The 22,145-nt window shown below is 49.7% G+C and overlaps 1 protein-coding gene across 1 annotated transcript; it reads right to left on the minus strand.

The window, feature by feature from the left end:
- Positions 1–652: 652 nt before the first annotated feature.
- GNPTG (N-acetylglucosamine-1-phosphate transferase subunit gamma) lies at positions 653–20,401 on the minus strand. The gene is made up of 11 exons (XM_078863295.1): positions 20,218–20,401; positions 20,009–20,075; positions 9,299–9,366; positions 7,665–7,719; positions 6,687–6,770; positions 5,641–5,734; positions 4,473–4,587; positions 3,786–3,868; positions 2,677–2,811; positions 2,380–2,458; positions 653–1,216 (listed from the first exon to the last, which is right to left on the minus strand). Exons 1-11 carry the CDS (start codon positions 20,348–20,350, stop codon positions 1,092–1,094), a joined length of 1,038 nt encoding a protein of 345 aa, XP_078719421.1. The 5' UTR covers positions 20,351–20,401; the 3' UTR covers positions 653–1,091.
- Positions 20,402–22,145: the final 1,744 nt, after the last annotated feature.

The following is a 22,145-nucleotide window of genomic DNA, read 5'->3' on the forward strand; positions in this document are numbered from 1 at the left end:
GGCCATGCTCAGCTTGCCAAGAGCACCTGCTGGAAAAACGTGGTTTCTGTAGGGGAGCAGTAGAGCAAGTAGGTTGGCTGGATCTATTCGGCGTTCTCCTATACACACACGAGGTTCTCACGTAACGTACTAGTTTTCCCCGCGTAAAGCTCCACGAAAAAAAACTCTTAAGAATTGGGCACAAAACATCCCACATACTTTTAAAACTATTTAAGACAATAAATGGGAGTTTCATGGGTACATATTTTAAATTATTATCGCTATTAAACAAGTAGTGTTTCACACTCTCATACGGCGGATGGGGGAGTTGGCGTCACAGAGAGCTGGGTAGAAAGTTTTGGATTTAGTTTGTAGCAGCTGCCCCGCCCCACCTCGTGAAGGTTTTTAACGTCCTTAGAGAAGTTTGTGGTTAACGCCTCTTCATTTTGTTTACAGTCCGAGGCCAGCTGCCCGGCAAGGCTTTTGTGGTTTTGTTGTAAATTGCGGCCGTGTTGTTTCCCCGCTCCATGTTGTAATGCTTATCGCCGGAGCCCCCAGCGCCACGAACAAAGCACCCGGGGGCAAACTGTTTACAGCCAAGATTATTTTTGTAGTTGAATTTAGGTCTTATCTTTTTTTTATTATCTTCTGTAATTTTCAAGACATTTAATAAACTTCAGATAAAGATAAAACCCAGCGGTGGCGTCGTTTTCGGCTGTATTTAGGGTTTGGGTATTTTCTGTCGGGCACTGCCTGACGCCTTGCGTGGGGAAAAAAATTCACCGAACGCGGCACTTTTCAGGAACTCGTCTACCGCGTTAATCGAGGACTTACTGTACACGGTGGGAGCAGCATTACGGTTTATTCAACAGGTAAAAGACAATTATTTAAATATACAAATGATATAATGGAGTTTTTCTTGCACCACTGCCGATGCCGTATTGCACGCACTTTGTTTACACAATGTAAGACAAAGAAAAGGAGCCCAATTACAAGTTTTGGTGAATTTGGCAACTTCATCTCCCCGAGGGTCCCCCACAGCTCTGCTGCTCTGAACTCGCGTGAGTTTGAGGCTTCGTGTCCAAGGCTGCGCGGGGGTCAGCCTGGAGGGGTCAGCGTTCCCCCACGTCTCCCTTGAGCTGCGGCAGACCTCTCGGAGCTCCGTTGGAGGTGGCGGGCAGCAGCCCGCCCCCCGCCGGGCGATGCTCTGCCCGGGAGGCCGGCGGCGCCGTCGTCGCTGAAACACACGGAGAGAAGACGGCGCCACCACGGGCACGAGAAGCGCGTTGGGTGGTGGAGCATCGCGTGGCATCGCGTGGCATCGCGTGGCATCGCGTGGCATCGCGTGGCATCGCGTGGCATCGCGTGGCATCGCGTGGCATCGCGTGGCATCGCGTGGCATCGCGTGGCATCGCGTGGCATCGCGTGGCATCGCGTGGCATCGCGTGGCATCGCGTGGCATCGCGTGGCATCGCGTGGCATCGCGTGGCATCGCGTGGCATCGCGTGGCATCGCGTGGCATCGCGTGGCATCGCGTGGCATCGCGTGGCATCGCGTGGCATCGCGTGGCATCGCGTGGCATCGCGTGGCATCGCGTGGCATCGCGTGGCATCGCGTGGCATCGCGTGGCATCGCGTGGCATCGCGTGGCATCGCGTGGCATCGCGTGGCATCGCGTGGCATCGCGTGGCATCGCGTGGCATCGCGTGGCATCGCGTGGCATCGCGTGGCATCGCGTGGCATCGCGTGGCATCGCGTGGCATCGTGGACGCTTGGGCAGACGTCGCACAAGGGAAACTGCACAAGGAAGTCACAGGTGTTCTCGGCAGCGCAATTAATAGATTCCTCGGCACGTGTTTAATAATATAATAATTTACATTTGTAACGTGGCGGATTTCATCTGTAGATCCCACCATTGCATCAGCGTGTATGGAAAGCCAGGAAGTAAACGGAGCCTGCTGAGTAAACAGCCAGTTTAAAGAGGTGAGTTTTCAAGACTTAAACATATCTAATGATCCCGACTGTCTTATTAGCAAAGAGTTCCAAAGCTGGGGAGCTGTGCATTGGCAAAAGCCTGCTCATGACAGGAAATGAGCCTTGAGGCATCAAAGTTGTGCAGGATTCTGTCGATCCACTGTTGGATGACGGCCTCCCAAACACCCTTGAGTCATGCGGATTGATCATACTTCATGCTGGTCGGTGCAGGTGAATGAAGGGGTGCCGGAACTGATTCAGATATCACACACAACAACACGACAGGAATCGAACCCATGAACCTCCTGCATACCAGGCGAGGGAGTTAACGTCTCGCCACCACGACGGCGCCCAATCTTAACACAACCCCGCAACGGACACTGACGGTGCCACGATCACCGGCTGCGACCGTCGCAGGTAGGCTCACCTGTACGGTTGGGCGAGATGCCATGCTGCTGCAGCAGAGCCTTCAGCCTCCTCACCTCGTCCTGCAGCGTGCGGTACTCCTGCGGAAAAACGCGCTTCGACTGAATCAACGCCCGCACTTTAACGTGGCGTGCGCGGACGAACGCGGACGAACGCATCCTTTCAGGTTGCAAAACAACCAGGGCCAACGCACTGAGCCAGTAAATGCAGAGAGAGGCAGTGGGCAGGCTTAGGAGCCCGGTGTGCAGACCACCACTCCCTCCCTCCTGTGCCAATGGCCCTTTCGTTGGTGCCGTACCTCATTGCACGAGTCCAACGTGTTAAAGACTCTTTCCTGATCCTCCGGACCATCTGCGGTCGTGGCGTCGGCGTCTGCCGACAGTACGTAGCCGCTCTTCCTCAAGATCGCCGCCCGCAGTTGCTTTTCGTAGCCCTGCCGGTGACATTCACGGGGAGAGACGCACGAGACATTGGCAGCCACCTTGCACTGCACGACAACTGGAAGCTCGTGTGTGCATGTACAAGGTGTGTGCATGTACAAGGTGTGTGCATGTGCAAGGTGTGTGCATGTACAAGGTGTACGTGGAGCCCCACTTATACAGCGTATGTGGAGCGAGATGTTAACTACCTCGCCTGGTTTACAGGTCGTGGGCTTCATCCCAACCCTGACTTGGAGTTTGCACGTTCTCCCCATGGTCACGTGGCTTTTTCTCTGGGTGCTCCGGTTTTTACCTCCACATTTAGAATCCACATGTGCGTTGAGAGTATTTGGCTGCTTTACATTTCCACACGATAAGCCACTTAATTTAGATGTAATTTGTGGCCAGGTAGCTTCTGAAAAACTGGTATATAAATCAGTGGGCCTTACCTGTTAAAATAAAGCTTATTTTTATTTTTGGTATAGCCCCCTTGTCAATCCACTGCTGTCATTGGGTTTCACCAGGCCGTGTGGGTTGTGGGGTTTATTTGACCATACTTCACCACGGTTGGTCACCGGGGTTGGCGGGTGAGACCGGGAGGAGGGAGCAGAAGCGGAGGGAGATGGCGAGGAGACAGCCGGGGGACTCTTCTGACCATTTTGTTTTTTGGCCATTGAACTCGTGCGGTCACCGCATCGCGCGGCGCTTTCAGATGCGCTTCTGCAGCCATCTGGAACGCGCTTCCCTCCCATATTAGGAGGCTGGTGGAGCTATGCACTTTTAAATCATCTAGATTTAAAACCGATTTCTTTAGAACTGCTTTATGTTTTTAGTTTGTTGTCCTTCCCCCCCACACCTCCGATTAGCACGGTTGGCTACGTATGTGCGAAATAAGTTGTCCATCATAGACACATTCCCTGCAGTGGGAAGCCACAGGCCGAGAATGAGAGCAGCAACAACCAACACAACGGAGAGGAGGGGGCGTCACCTGCTGGGTGATGATCTCGTCGTACAGATCTTGCTCGATCCTATCCCACTCCTCTCGCAGCGACTGGGGCAGCGTGGGGTACACTGCAATCGCGGAAATGGAGGTGAACAACACACTCCCCTTCCTAGACATTTTGCTTGGACGCAGCCTAAATGGTAAATTAACACACAGCGTCTACCGAAAGGGAATGCACACTGATGCCTATCTGAATGCAGATTTGCATTATCACCCAGCACAGAAATCCTCTCTCATCAAGCCGCTCATACATTGGGGGAAAAGCAGTGTCAGATGGTGAAAGTCTAGTGAGAGAGATTAAACATGTTAAAGAAGCACTACGACCGAATGGCTACAATAACACTCAGATTAACAGAGCATTGAATGCCAAACCAAGACCGAACAACAATGCTGCTGAAAGTGATCAGATTATTAAAACAATTCAGATGCCACATCTCAGGAGTAACTCCCTGGGATCGTGCTGCTGCCTCCATCCTACAACCTCGCCCAGATCCGCTGGCGAACGGAATGGAGCAGCAGCGCGGACGTCCACAATAAACATCTCCTTCGGCATTCGTGCTTTGAAGGCTTCATTTTCAGCGACGTCTCCATCGACAAAGTCTTAAAAGGATGGCAGCAGCGATCGACTGATGGATCAATCGATTGCCGTCGAGAGCGAGCGCGCCACCTCACCCAGCATGCTGTGCGGGTGGCACACGTGCGGCGTGGTGAAGTTGACTGCGTACTCGCAGGTGCGTGGCTCCTCCACGCCCAGCAGCGCATTCTGAGTCCCGCACCTGAAGGTCACCTGTGGTGCGTGCGCACAAAGATCCCCCGTGTAGCCTTAACAGACTGTTGGGGCAAGTGCTGTTAGCGAGCACCTATGAAGGCCGGCACGGCACGCGAGGGGGTGGGCGGCCAGTACCACGCTCGGCCGCCTTTGTCTCACCAGTGGCGCTGTTTACACATCGCACCAGGTACTCATTTAAGGCCGAGTCAACCTAGGGGAGGCTCAGGACTGGCCATGAGCAAGAATCGAAGTCGGATTACCGGGTTTGAAGCGCAGCACGCTAACCGCTACACAACTGCTCCACTGGCACAGCGCACACATGGCTCAGCGGTACAGCGCACACACACACGGGTCAGCGGTGCAGCGCACACACACACGGGTCAGCGGTGCAGCACACACACACACGGTGCAGCACACACACACACGGTGCAGCGGTGCAGCACACACACGGTGCAGCACACACACGGTGCAGCACACACACACGGTGCAGCACGCACACACACGGTGCAGCACACACACGTTGCAGCACACACACGCGGTGCAGCACATCAAGCGGTGCAGCACACACACACACACACGGTGCAGCACGCACACACACGGTGCAGCACACACACACACGGTGCAGCGGTGCAGCACACACACACACACGGTGCAGCACACACACACGGTGCAGCACGCACACACACGGTGCAGCACACACACGCGGTGCAGCACATCAAGCGGTGCAGCGCACACACACACACACACGGTGCAGCACACACACACACGGTGCAGCACGCACACACACGGTGCAGCACACACACACACGGTGCAGCACACACACACACACGGTGCAGCACGCACACACACGGTGCAGCACACACACGTTGCAGCACACACACGCGGTGCAGCACATAAAGCGGTGCAGCGCACACACACACGGTGCAGCACACACACACGGTGCAGCACGCACACACACGGTGCAGCACACACACACACACGCGGTGCAGCACACACGCGGTGCAGCACACACACACACGCGGTGCAGCACACACACACGGCTCAGCGGGCGCTAGACAGCCAATCCCTCACCTTGGCCTGCCGGCTGTTGGAGCCACAGTTGTCACCATTTTTCATCACCATAGCGATGAAGGTGTTGTTAACGATCTCCCACTCGTGCCAGATGCTGTGTGGAAACGAGAGGGTGGAAGAGGACGGAGTGTTCGCCAGCGGTGGAGCAAGGCATGGAGACGTTAAACGCCACGGCACAGATACAAATGCTGTCCTGCGGGATGTGTTAGGTTCTGTCTTTACTTGACACTGCTGTGTTATTGTTGTTGCATATCTTGTGTTGAATGCCGCATGTTAACTTTCAAGTGTTTACAATACGTGTGTGAATTTCTTACTCGGTTGTATAGGCAAAGGCTTTTCCACGTACGATTGCCTAAGCCGATGGGTAGCTAACAGGGTACGACATTTGCATGTTTAAAGTCATTTTTGCTATGTTTGGTGTCTTCCAGTTTTGGGCAACCCTTTCAAAATGGTGAGGTCCTTAAAAGCAACAAAACTCTATACTCTAATTTCATAAATATAGGGTTATCTTCACAATAATTTAAAGTCCCCTCGCATTCTGGAGCAACGCACGAGCTGAATAATGCATAAACGGCGCTTCAACCTCAGTTGGAAAGCGTTAAAAACAGCCCTTGGATCTCTACGAGATGGCACCTGGCTTAAAGATCCGATGGTGCTGATGTTAATTATCTTGCATCCTCTCATCCTCTTCGTTCCCAATCTACGCTCTGCCCCTCCTCCCTGTGCCCAATCCCCTTCTCGGTCCTCCGTCTTTGCAGCCCTCCACTGGAATCAACTTTCCCTGCACATTGAGCAGCACTGCTACCCATAGACTCAGCACTGCTACCCATAGACTCAGCACTGCTACCCATAGACTCAGCACTGCTACCCATAGACTCAGCACTGCTCCAGTGTTGAGTCTAAGTATACGTCTATCACTGTCACCCATTCTTCAATCCTTTAGTGAAGGCGCTTAATGTAAATATAAAATTGGATTGGACTTTGTGTAGGGCTGAACTGTAATCTCTGCGTGCTGCACACGGGGTGGGTGTGCTGCTGCCGCGTACCCGAGTATGCCGCTGTAAGCGTTCCACCGCAGAGACTGCTCGTGCTGGGTCACGTTGTGAAACGGGCAGAAGTCGTACTTGTACCTGGATTTCATAAACGGCACGTACATTGGATTAGGACAAATGAATTCATCGCAATGTAAAGTGGTCGTGACTAACATGACAAAAAACTTTCACAATAAAAATGGTAAAGAAAAAACCCCCCAAAAATATCGAACTTCCTTCTTTATGTTGTCAGCAGAGGGCAGTGCAGGAAAGTCCAGGTTGTCACTGCTTTTACAACACGAGGCGTTCCTGGAAACCCCGTGGGGTAAGTGGGATCCTATATGCCCATATAAACATCACTTGCCGATGTGTTTTTTTCCGTTTATCGTCCACATCTAAGAGGGTTTCATCGGTAAACATCCACAAACACCGGAGAAGAGCAAAAGCTCCACACCAAAGCACGTCGGAAACCAGACGAGAAAGCAGACCGACTGTTCAAATGGGTTTTGGAGCCGTATCGGAAGATGTGACGTAAATCAAGTTTCTGAGTCGTAAATCGATCCGTGGTGGCGTGATGGAAACCTCGTAGATGTGGACCGTCTTACACCGGACAGACAGCCTGTAAATTGTTATACAGTACACTGCTCCAATGTCTGTTCCCCACAGTCACCAAGCCACATTGACCAGTGTGGTGAAGTATGGTCAAATAACACCCACAGCTTCTTGTATCGTGTGGGGTCCAGATGTCTTGTTACCCCCATTTCATTATCTACAACTTTTAAAGTAAGGTTTATTTAATACAGACATGAATATGCAAGGGAAAAAATATTGGGGGTCAGAAGACATCTGGACCACCAACCCTGTACAACAGTGGACAGGGGGGGCTGCACACTGCGCTGCGGGTAACGCGGGTAACGTGGGTAACGCGGGTAACGTGGGTAACGCGGGTAACGCGGGCAACGTGGGTGACGTGTGTGGACCGGAGTCTCTCACGATCCTGAGGTGTGGCTGAAGCACTTCCCAGCGAGCCGGAAGAGATGGCGAGGCCCTGGCACACGTTCGGGAGTTACACGTCAACAGAATCCACCGTGTTACACGCTCGGCTTGTATGTGTGTGTGTAGAACTTCCTTCACACCGTACGTAGCCAACCGTGCTCATCAGAGGTGCGGGGAAAGGACAAGTCTTGATGTCTGACGTTTTGCTCCGCCATCGAACAAAGACGGTCACCGCATCTTGTGCTTCCAGATGTGTTTCTACGGCCGTCTGGAACGCTCTTTTGATATTGGGAAGCCACTGGAGATATGGACTTTTACATCTAAATAAAAAACTCCTTTATTTAAAAGTGCTTTTTGTGTTTAGTTTGTTGTCCTTCCCCCGCACCTCCAATTATCACGGTTGGCTACTACGTTCGATGCTAAAGAAGTTCAAAACATACATACGTGCTTGACAGCGTCTTGTGTTCCAGAGCTACGTGTTTAATTACCGTACTCAGAAAATAGCACATTTAATCGAACATTCCATTTGAACCTATAACCGTAATAATTACATAGCAACCCACACCACAGCCTGTTTTGGGTTATGACCAGCTGTAAACATCAAAGTCAAAGACGATCCGACCCAGAGTGTGAGCCATCTCATGAGGTCTCGGAAGCGAATCGCCCGACTGCTCGTGCTAAACAACACGGAGGACGCCAAGCCGAAGCCGCCACGTCGGAGAGTCGGGGCAGGAAACCGCCGGCAGCAGCGACGCTGCAATGACGCCGAATCTTGGCGCAAAGACGCACCGACGTGCACATGGCGCTGTGGCTGTGGCGTCAACAGTGCAGGTGAGGGGCATCGTCCTAACTCGCACTAGCGGGCCTGGGCACGACACGGCGAGACCCCTCCACTGGAATAGACTTCACCGGTATTCTGCCGATAGACCACAGACTCAACACTGCCCATAGACCGAGCGCCCTCCCCATAATATATTAAGCAATCCCCCTCCTTCACCTCCTTCCGTTCCTCAAAGCCTCACCTCTTCTCCTTCGTCAATCCCCTCCCTCTCCCCTCCCTCTCCCCTCCACTCCTTCCCATCCCTCTCCTGTCGCCCTCCCGTGACCCCCACGTGCCCCTCTATCGCTGTCACGTGTAGCACGTCCCTGCCGCCAACTACATCATTCCACTGTCACCGCTTTGTGAACTACGTCAAGAATCTGAAGTGAAGGCGCTCTCTATATAACTACACAATACAATATCTACATTAGATTGGAAGCGATGATTTGATGTGGAGCGTGAACGATAATAACGGAGAGGCAGCCGAGGAATGGGGAGCGTGAAGAGGACGTCCCCCGGTGAGATGGAGCTAAGAGGTTGGTTCATCCAGAGGTTTTTTTGGTGGGTTCGATCGCGTAAATATGAATTTGGCGTTAAATCCGCCACCACCCGACACAGCCAATTGGTAAGATTTGTGACGTAAATAGAACGTGGCAATTCGTCACGAGTACGGCACACCGTGTTGAACAGGTCGCTCGTGTGTGGCCGTCAAATGGATCGTGGGGGAGGTGGTCGGGGAGGCCTTCATCCAGCAGTGGATGATGATGGCTGACGACAACGATGATGATGATGACGGCGTGCGTGCGTTCACCTGTCACTCGCGACGGCTTCACCTTGGCCTTGAGCCGGGTCGCCTGAGCCACGAGGCCGTTGTTGAGCCTGGCCGTGGGGGGGGGGTCATCGCAGCGGTGAAGCGACTACCAACACCGACTACAAACATCGACTACAAACACCGACTACAAACATCGACTACAAACACCGACTACAAACAACGACTACCAACACCGACTACAAACACCGACTACAAACACCGACTACAAACAACGACTACAAACAACGACTATCAACACCGACTACAAACACCGACTACAAACACCGACTACAAACAACGACTACAAACAACGACTACAAACACCGACTACAAACATCGACTACAAACACCGACTACAAACATCGACTACAAACACCGACTACAAACAACGACTACCAACACCGACTACAAACATCGACTACAAACAACGACTACAAACACCGACTACAAACACCGACTACAAACACCGACTACAAACACCGACTACAAACATCGACTACAAACACCGACTACAAACATCGACTACAAACAACGACTATCAACACCGACTACAAACATCGACTACAAACACCGACTACAAACACCGACTACAAACATCGACTACAAACACCGACTACAAACACCGACTACAAACAACGACTATCAACACCGACTACAAACAACGACTACAAACACCGACTACAAACACCGACTACAAACATCGACTACAAACACCGACTACAAACACCGACTACAAACAACGACTACAAACAACGACTATCAACACCGACTACAAACACCGACTACAAACACCGACTACAAACAACGACTATCAACACCGACTACAAACACCGACTACAAACACCGACTACAAACAACGACTACAAACAACGACTACAAACATCGACTACAAACACCGACTACAAACACCGACTACAAACACCGACTACAAACAACGACTACAAACACCGACTACAAACACCGACTACAAACAACGACTACCAACACCGACTACCAACACCGACTACAAACACCGACTACAAACAACGACTACCAACACCGACTACCAACACCGACTACAAACACCGACTACAAACATCGACTACAAACACCGACTACAAACAACGACTACCAACACCGACTACAAACACCGACTACAAACACCGACTACAAACACCGACTACCAACACCGACTACAAACAACGACTACAAACACCGACTACAAACAACGACTACAAACACCGACTACAAACAACGACTACAAACATCGACTACAAACACCGACTACAAACACCGACTACAAACATCGACTACAAACATCGACTACAAACACCGACTACAAACACCGACTACCAACACCGACTACAAACAACGACTACAAACACCGACTACAAACAACGACTACAAACACCGACTACAAACAACGACTACAAACATCGACTACAAACACCGACTACAAACACCGACTACAAACATCGACTACAAACATCGACTACAAACACCGACTATCAACACCGACTACAAACACCGACTACAAACAACGACTACCAACACCGACTACAAACACCGACTACAAACACCGACTACAAACATCGACTACAAACATCGACTACAAACACCGACTATCAACACCGACTACAAACAACGACTACAAACACCGACTACAAACACCGACTACAAACACCGACTACAAACAACGACTACAAACACCGACTACAAACACCGACTACCAACAACGACTACAAACAACGACTACAAACACCGACTATCAACACCGACTACAAACATCGACTACAAACACCGACTACCAACAACGACTACAAACAACGACTACAAACACCGACTATCAACACCGACTACAAACACCGACTACCAACAACGACTACCAACAACGACTACAAACAACGACTACAAACACCGACTACAAACATCGACTACAAACATCGACTACAAACACCGACTATCAACACCGACTACAAACACCGACTACAAACATCGACTACAAACACCGACTATCAACACCGACTACAAACACCGACTACAAACACCGACTACAAACATCGACTACAAACACCGACTACAAACACCGACTACAAACACCGACTACAAACACCGACTATCAACACCGACTACAAACACCGACTACAAACACCGACTACAAACACCGACTACAAACACCGACTACAAACACCGACTACAAACATCGACTACAAACACCGACTACAAACACCGACTACAAACACCGACTACAAACATCGACTACAAACACCGACTACAAACACCGACTACAAACACCGACTACAAACACCGACTATCAACACCGACTACAAACACCGACTACAAACACCGACTACAAACACCGACTACAAACACCGACTACAAACACCGACTACAAACACCGACTACAAACACCGACTACAAACACCGACTACCAACAACGACTACAAACACCGACTACAAACATCGACTACAAACACCGACTACAAACACCGACTACCAACACCGACTACCAACACCGACTACAAACAACGACTACAAACACCGACTACAAACACCGACTACAAACAACGACTACAAACACCGACTACAAACACCGACTACCAACACCGACTACAAACAACGACTACAAACACCGACTACAAACAACGACTACAAACACCGACTACAAACAACGACTACCAACACCGACTACAAACACCGACTACCAACACCGACTACAAACATCGACTACAAACAACGACTACCAACAACGACTACAAACACCGACTACAAACAACGACTACAAACACCGACTACAAACAACGACTATAAACACCGACTACAAACACCGACTACAAACAACGACTACAAACACCGACTACAAACATCGACTACAAACACCGACTACAAACAACGACTACCAACACCGACTACAAACACCGACTACAAACACCGACTACCAACACCGACTACAAACAACGACTACAAACATCGACTACAAACACCGACTACAAACACCGACTACAAACACCGACTACAAACATCGACTACAAACAACGACTACAAACACCGACTATCAACACCGACTACAAACACCGACTACAAACAACGACTATCAACACCGACTACAAACACCGACTACAAACAACGACTATCAACACCGACTACAAACACCGACTACAAACAACGACTATCAACACCGACTACAAACACCGACTACAAACACCGACTACCAACACCGACTACAAACAACGACTACAAACATCGACTACAAACACCGACTACAAACACCGACTACAAACACCGACTACAAACATCGACTACAAACAACGACTACAAACACCGACTATCAACACCGACTACAAACACCGACTACAAACACCGACTACAAACAACGACTATCAACACCGACTACAAACAACGACTACAAACATCGACTACAAACACCGACTACAAACATCGACTACAAACACCGACTACAAACATCGACTACAAACAACGACTACAAACATCGACTACAAACACCGACTACAAACATCGACTACAAACAACGACTACAAACACCGACTACAAACATCGACTACAAACATCGACTACAAACATCGACTACAAACACCGACTACAAACATCGACTACAAACAACGACTACAAACACCGACTACAAACATCGACTACAAACACCGACTACAAACAACGACTACCAACACCGACTACAAACACCGACTACAAACACCGACTACAAACATCGACTACAAACACCGACTACAAACAACGACTACAAACACCGACTACAAACATCGACTACAAACATCGACTACAAACACCGACTACAAACATCGACTACAAACATCGACTACAAACATCGACTACAAACATCGACTACAAACAACGACTACAAACACCGACTACAAACACCGACTACAAACATCGACTACAAACACCGACTACAAACATCGACTACAAACATCGACTACAAACACCGACTACAAACAACGACTACAAACACCGACTACAAACACCGACTACAAACACCGACTACAAACATCGACTACAAACACCGACTACAAACATCGACTACAAACACCGACTACAAACATCGACTACAAACACCGACTACAAACATCGACTACAAACAACGACTACAAACATCGACTACAAACACCGACTACAAACATCGACTACAAACACCGACTACAAACATCGACTACAAACACCGACTACAAACATCGACTACAAACACCGACTACAAACATCGACTACAAACACCGACTACAAACATCGACTACAAACACCGACTACAAACATCGACTACAAACACCGACTACAAACATCGACTACAAACACCGACTACAAACATCGACTACAAACACCGACTACAAACATCGACTACAAACACCGACTACAAACACCGACTACAAACATCGACTACAAACACCGACTACAAACATCGACTACAAACACCGACTACAAACACCGACTACAAACACCGACTACAAACATCGACTACAAACACCGACTACAAACATCGACTACAAACACCGACTACAAACATCGACTACAAACACCGACTACAAACATCGACTACAAACACCGACTACAAACATCGACTACAAACACCGACTACAAACATCGACTACAAACACCGACTACAAACATCGACTACAAACACCGACTACAAACATCGACTACAAACACCGACTACAAACATCGACTACAAACACCGACTACAAACATCGACTACAAACACCGACTACAAACATCGACTACAAACACCGACTACAAACATCGACTACAAACACCGACTACAAACATCGACTACAAACACCGACTACAAACACCGACTACAAACATCGACTACAAACACCGACTACAAACATCGACTACAAACACCGACTACAAACATCGACTACAAACACCGACTACAAACACCGACTACAAACACCGACTACAAACACCGACTACCAACACCGACTACAAACACCGACTACAAACACCGACTACCAACACCGACTACAAACATCGACTACAAACAACGACTATCAACACCGACTACAAACACCGACTACAAACAACGACTACCAACACCGACTACAAACACCGACTACAAACACCGACTACCAACACCGACTACAAACACCGACTACAAACAACGACTATCAACACCGACTACAAACACCGACTACCAACACCGACTACAAACATCGACTACAAACACCGACTACAAACACCGACTACAAACAACGACTACAAACAACGACTACAAACACCGACTACAAACACCGACTACAAACAACGACTACCAACACCGACTACAAACATCGACTACAAACAACGACTACCAACACCGACTACAAACAACGACTACAAACACCGACTACAAACATCGACTACAAACACCGACTACAAACAACGACTACCAACACCGACTACAAACAACGACTACAAACACCGACTACAAACAACGACTACCAACACCGACTACAAACAACGACTACCAACACCGACTACAAACAACGACTACAAACACCGACTACAAACACCGACTACAAACAACGACTACAAACACCGACTACAAACATCGACTACCAACACCGACTACAAACAACGACTACCAACACCGACTACAAACAACGACTACCAACACCGACTACAAACATCGACTACCAACACCGACTACAAACAACGACTACAAACACCGACTACAAACATCGACTACCAACACCGACTACAAACAACGACTACCAACACCGACTACAAACAACGACTACAAACACCGACTACAAACACCGACTACAAACAACGACTACAAACACCGACTACAAACATCGACTACAAACACCGACTACAAACAACGACTACCAACACCGACTACAAACACCGACTACAAACAACGACTACAAACAACGACTATCAACACCGACTACAAACACCGACTACAAACAACGACTATAAACAACGACTATCAACACCGACTACAAACATCGACTACAAACACCGACTACAAACACCGACTACAAACAACGACTATCAACACCGACTACAAACATCGACTACAAACATCGACTACAAACAACGACTACAAACACCGACTACAAACATCGACTACAAACACCGACTACAAACACCGACTACAAACAACGACTACAAACACCGACTACAAACAACGACTACAAACACCGACTACAAACATCGACTACAAACAACGACTACAAACACCGACTACAAACACCGACTACAAACATCGACTACAAACATCGACTACAAACAACGACTACAAACACCGACTACAAACATCGACTACAAACACCGACTACAAACACCGACTACAAACACCGACTACAAACATCGACTACAAACACCGACTACAAACATCGACTACAAACAACGACTACAAACACCGACTACAAACACCGACTACAAACACCGACTACAAACATCGACTACAAACACCGACTACAAACACCGACTACAAACACCGACTACAAACACCGACTACAAACATCGACTACAAACAACGACTACAAACACCGACTACAAACACCGACTACAAACACCGACTACAAACACCGACTACAAACATCGACTACAAACACCGACTACAAACACCGACTACAAACACCGACTACAAACATCGACTACAAACAACGACTACAAACACCGACTACAAACATCGACTACAAACACCGACTACAAACACCGACTACAAACAACGACTACAAACACCGACTACAAACATCGACTACAAACAACGACTACAAACACCGACTACAAACATCGACTACAAACACCGACTACCAACACCGACTACAAACACCGACTACAAACAACGACTATCAACACCGACTACAAACATCGACTACAAACATCGACTACAAACAACGACTACAAACACCGACTACAAACATCGACTACAAACACCGACTACAAACACCGACTACAAACAACGACTATCAACACCGACTACAAACAACGACTACAAACACCGACTACAAACAACGACTACAAACACCGACTACAAACACCGACTACAAACACCGACTACAAACAACGACTATCAACACCGACTACAAACAACGACTACAAACACCGACTACCAACACCGACTACAAACATCGACTACAAACACCGACTACAAACATCGACTACAAACACCGACTACAAACACCGACTACAAACAACGACTATCAACACCGACTACAAACATCGACTACAAACACCGACTACAAACATCGACTACAAACACCGACTACAAACAACGACTACAAACACCGACTACAAACAACGACTACAAACATCGACTACAAACATCGACTACAAACAACGACTACAAACATCGACTACAAACACCGACTACAAACACCGACTACAAACACCGACTACAAACAACGACTACAAACAACGACTACAAACATCGACTACAAACAACGACTACAAACACCGACTACCAACACCGACTACAAACATCGACTACAAACACCGACTACAAACATCGACTACAAACACCGACTACAAACACCGACTACAAACAACGACTATCAACACCGACTACAAACATCGACTACAAACACCGACTACAAACATCGACTACAAACACCGACTACAAACAACGACTACAAACACCGACTACAAACAACGACTACAAACATCGACTACAAACACCGACTACAAACACCGACTACAAACATCGACTACAAACATCGACTACAAACAACGACTACAAACACCGACTACAAACACCGACTACAAACATCGACTACAAACATCGACTATCAACACCGACTACAAACATCGACTACAAACACCGACTACAAACACCGACTACAAACACCGACTACAAACAACGACTATCAACACCGACTACAAACATCGACTACAAACATCGACTACAAACATCGACTACAAACAACGACTACAAACATCGACTACAAACACCGACTACAAACACCGACTACAAACATCGACTACAAACAACGACTACAAACACCGACTACAAACATCGACTACAAACACCGACTACCAACACCGACTACAAACACCGACTACAAACATCGACTACAAACAACGACTACCAACACCGACTACAAACATCGACTACAAACACCGACTACAAACAACGACTACAAACACCGACTACAAACACCGACTACAAACATCGACTACAAACAACGACTACAAACACCGACTACAAACATCGACTACAAACATCGACTACAAACATCGACTACAAACACCGACTACAAACACCGACTACAAACATCGACTACAAACACCGACTACAAACACCGACTACAAACATCGACTACAAACAACGACTACAAACACCGACTACAAACATCGACTACAAACATCGACTACAAACACCGACTACAAACATCGACTACAAACAACGACTACAAACACCGACTACAAACATCGACTACAAACACCGACTACAAACAACGACTACAAACATCGACTACAAACATCGACTACAAACACCGACTACAAACACCGACTACAAACACCGACTACAAACATCGACTACAAACACCGACTACAAACATCGACTACAAACACCGACTACAAACAACGACTACAAACATCGACTACAAACATCGACTACAAACACCGACTACAAACAACGACTACAAACATCGACTACAAACACCGACTACAAACAACGACTACAAACATCGACTACAAACATCGACTACAAACACCGACTACAAACATCGACTACAAACACCGACTACAAACAACGACTACAAACACCGACTACAAACAACGACTACAAACATCGACTACAAACATCGACTACAAACACCGACTACAAACACCGACTACAAACATCGACTACAAACATCGACTACAAACACCGACTACAAACATCGACTACAAACAACGACTACAAACACCGACTACAAACATCGACTACAAACACCGACTACAAACAACGACTACAAACATCGACTACAAACACCGACTACAAACATCGACTACAAACAACGACTACAAACACCGACTACAAACATCGACTACAAACACCGACTACAAACAACGACTACAAACATCGACTACAAACACCGACTACAAACACCGACTACAAACAACGACTACAAACACCGACTACAAACAACGACTATCAACACCGACTACAAACACCGACTACCAACACCGACTACAAACATCGACTACAAACATCGACTACAAACACCGACTACAAACACCGACTACAAACACCGACTACAAACAACGACTATCAACACCGACTACAAACACCGACTATCAACACCGACTACAAACACCGACTACAAACATCGACTACAAACACCGACTACAAACATCGACTACAAACAACGACTACAAACACCGACTACAAACATCGACTACAAACAACGACTACAAACACCGACTACAAACATCGACTACAAACACCGACTACAAACAACGACTACCAACACCGACTACAAACATCGACTACAAACACCGACTACAAGCAACGACTATCAACACCGACTACAAACAACGACTATCAACACCGACTACAAACACCGACTATCAACACCGACTACAAACACCGACTACCAACACCAAAGTGCGGTTTTATCTTCGCATCTCTCACGTGGAGTTATTTAGCAGCAGCGCCGTTACTCCACCGCGCGTTACTACAATCAGAACATTGTTTGTAAGATGACGGTGGTTGAGATAATAGAGAGTGGTGTCGTTATGGTGACAGCAGAACAGGCGGGAGAGGTTAAGTGGCGATAGGGGTTGGGTTAGTGATAGGGGTAGTGACAGGGTTAGTGACAGGGGTAGTGACAGGGGTAGTGGTAGGGGTAGTGGTAGGGGTGGTGATAGGGGTAGTGACAGGGTTAGTGACAGGGGTAGTGACAGGGGTAGTGGTAGGGGTAGTGGTAGGGGTGGTGATAGGGGTAGTGACAGGGTTAGTGATAGGGGTAGTGACAGGGGTAGTGACAGGGGTAGTGGTAGGGGTGGTGGTAGGGGTGGTGATAGGGGTGGTGATAGGGGTGGTGGTAGGGTTGGTGATAGGGGTAGTGACAGGGGTAGTGGTAGGGTTAGTGACAGGGTTAGTGATAGGGTTAGTGACAGGGGTAGTGACGGTTAGTGATAGGGGTAGTGACAGGGGTAGTGGTAGGGGTAGTGATAGGGGTAGTGGCAGGGGTGGTGGTAGGGGTGGTGGTAGGGGTTGTGGTAGGGGTTGTGGTAGGGTTAGTGACAGAGTTAGTGGTAGGGTTAGTGATAGGGGTAGTGACAGGGGTAGTGACAGGGGTGGTGGTAGGGGTGGTGGTAGGGGTTGTGGTAGGGGTGGTGGTAGGGGTTGTGGTAGGGTTAGTGACAGAGTTAGTGGTAGGGGTAGTGACAGGGGTAGTGATGGAGTTTGGGGTAGGCCCAGTCGTAGCTGGGGCCAGGTGTAGCAGTAGCAGCGGGATGATGGTGGTGGTGGACTCGGGGAGAAGAGATGGCGGTTGTTCTAAGGGATGAATGCAAGCTGCAGGTTGTTGTTGTTGTTGTGACAGTGAAGATGGTTGCCCTGCGTCCTACAGGGGGAGTTGAGTCCAGTGGAGGGGAGCGAGAAGGGAACGAGAGGGCGAGGTTGGGAGCAGGCTGGGAGGGTGGGAGGGAGGCACAGAGGGACTGGGAGCGCAGAGGAGGGGATGGGACGGAGTCGTTCGAGACGCGGGGCAAGCCCAGGGATTGAGATAGTACGCGAGACAGCTCCAGGGACAAACAGGCGCGCGGTCCACCACTCACCCGAACGAGTTGGGCTCCTCAACAATCTTCATGCGGATCACCCCACGGCTGCTGCTGCTGCTGCTCCCTGCACGTGAACACGGCAAGACAGCGGCCACATGAGCACAGGCGAAGGAGAGCGCTCCATGTACAATGTTATGCAGTCCGGCCCTTTCGTCAACACACCGCTGGGTGAGGTGAGTTTGGTGACAGTGGTTGGCCACACGCACCTGGGGAGAGACAGGCGATGACAATGAGGAGGAGGGTGGTGAGGGTGGTGGTGAGGGTGGTGGTGCGGGTGGTGGTGCGGGTGGTGAGGGTGGTGCGGGCCGCAGCAGCAGCAGTCGGTGGTAGCGGCGCCATTCGGAGGCATCTCCCGCGGTCGAAGCGACCCGGAAGCGACCGGAAGCGACCACGTGGCCCTGGACTCTACCAACTCCTCCTGCACGAGGGGGGGGGGGGGCTGTGGTGCGCGAGGGGGGGGGCGGTGGTGCACGAGGGGGGGGGGCGGTGGTGCACGAGGGGGGGGGCGGTGTTGCACGAGGGGGGTGCGCGCGGGGCCCCCACAACGCGAACGCTGCCGGGCGCCTTGCGAGCGGCAGCGGAAGGTTTCTCCTCCACCACCATGCGGGAGACTCTCCGCACAGCCGAGATGGACTCTTGCAGTTCGGCATGGGGGAGCGCAGGGGCGAGATGGCGATGAGTTCGTGAGATGATGGAGCGAAGACGACTCCGGCGGGTTGTTAGAATGGTCCATTGTTTGGGTTGCGTGGCCTCTCAAACAAACAACCGTGGTCTGTCATCGATGTGTCACTGTGAGTCTCTGGATCTCTATGGGTCTGTGCATGTCTGTGGGTCGCTGTGTATCTCTGTGAGTCTCGAATGATATGTTAGACATCGGCCTGGTTGATGATGTTGAGGCGGCTGATGGTTCGTTTCCACCAGAGTCTTCGAGGGACGGCAATGCTGCCAGGATGTTTGTCTCCCGTGAGAGGTCTCTCTTCGGGAGGTCCGCGCTGTTGCGTTCAGTGCGCTAGGAGCGTCCCCCTGGGCCAGGGTGAGGTCCCAGAAGGGGGATCGGGACTCGAGGCGACATTGCCGACGTCTCGGCTGGTGAAGGTTGTCGGTGGTTGTCGTTGGCAGAACGGGGAGGCGACGGGTTTTGTGTCCGTCTCAAGGGTCCCGACTAAACGATTCGAGTGGAGCTGTGGAGGTGTTGTGTGTGGGGGGGGGAGCCCTGGGACCAAGGGTCATCCCTGCAAGTCTGTGTATCGGAGAGACTCCTGATGTTGTATTTCAACAGGTGTGTGTCACGTGGTGCTGATCTCAGCGGTGGCTGGGCTACCGCTGCTAGGGGAGCTGTTTGATTGCGTTTTGCCACTAAATGTTGATCGTGAAAGCAAATACAAAACTGCCGCCGCCGCCGACTCCCGAATTCGGAAATAAAAAAACTCTTGTTGATATTTTGCTTTCCGACCCCTGCACCGAGACGCTGGGTTTGAAGGTCGCAATCACCGCTTCGGTGCGAATTCTCTGTCTCGGGGCCCAGTTTTTCGGTAATTTTCCATAAAATCGCGACTTACGGCTCCAAAGTGGGTGGTGAACAGCGCAAATCGAATTATTTGCATTCAAAACGAGCGTCATGAATGCAAACTGCAATGGAACAGCGCCCCCTGGCGGTGGAACACAACAAGTTCAGTGACAATAAAACACGGAGTTCTCTTCCTCGCTCGTCCTCCCGGCGTCTCGTGCCCCCCCCCCCACCGTGACGCTCCCAGCACCTCCCTCCGGCTCACCGCTGCACAGACACAACAACAACAACACACCGCCCCCCACCGCTTCGCCGTGGGGGGCGGCGGGGGGGTTCGAACCCCCCGGCTCAGCGCGCGACGTCGCCGCGGCTCCTCGCGCAGTCGCGCTGGGGCCGCTCGTGACGCTGCTGCGCTGGCGTGATGACGTCATCGCGCACGGGGGGTGGTGGCAGGAGCGTGCGTGATGACGTCACCGCGCATAGCCCCCTGCAGAATCGTGCGTGTTGACGTCAACACGTAAAAAAAACAATTATATTTTTTATTGGCAAATGAGGTTCCCATGGTGTAAATACTTCACCCCGAGCTCTCATACTCTGATGGTGCATTGTCTTTGAGTTGTGCGCCTT

Source organism: Lampetra fluviatilis, chromosome 1, assembly GCF_964198595.1.
Source record: "Lampetra fluviatilis chromosome 1, kcLamFluv1.1, whole genome shotgun sequence".
NCBI lineage: Eukaryota > Metazoa > Chordata > Hyperoartia > Petromyzontiformes > Petromyzontidae > Lampetra > Lampetra fluviatilis.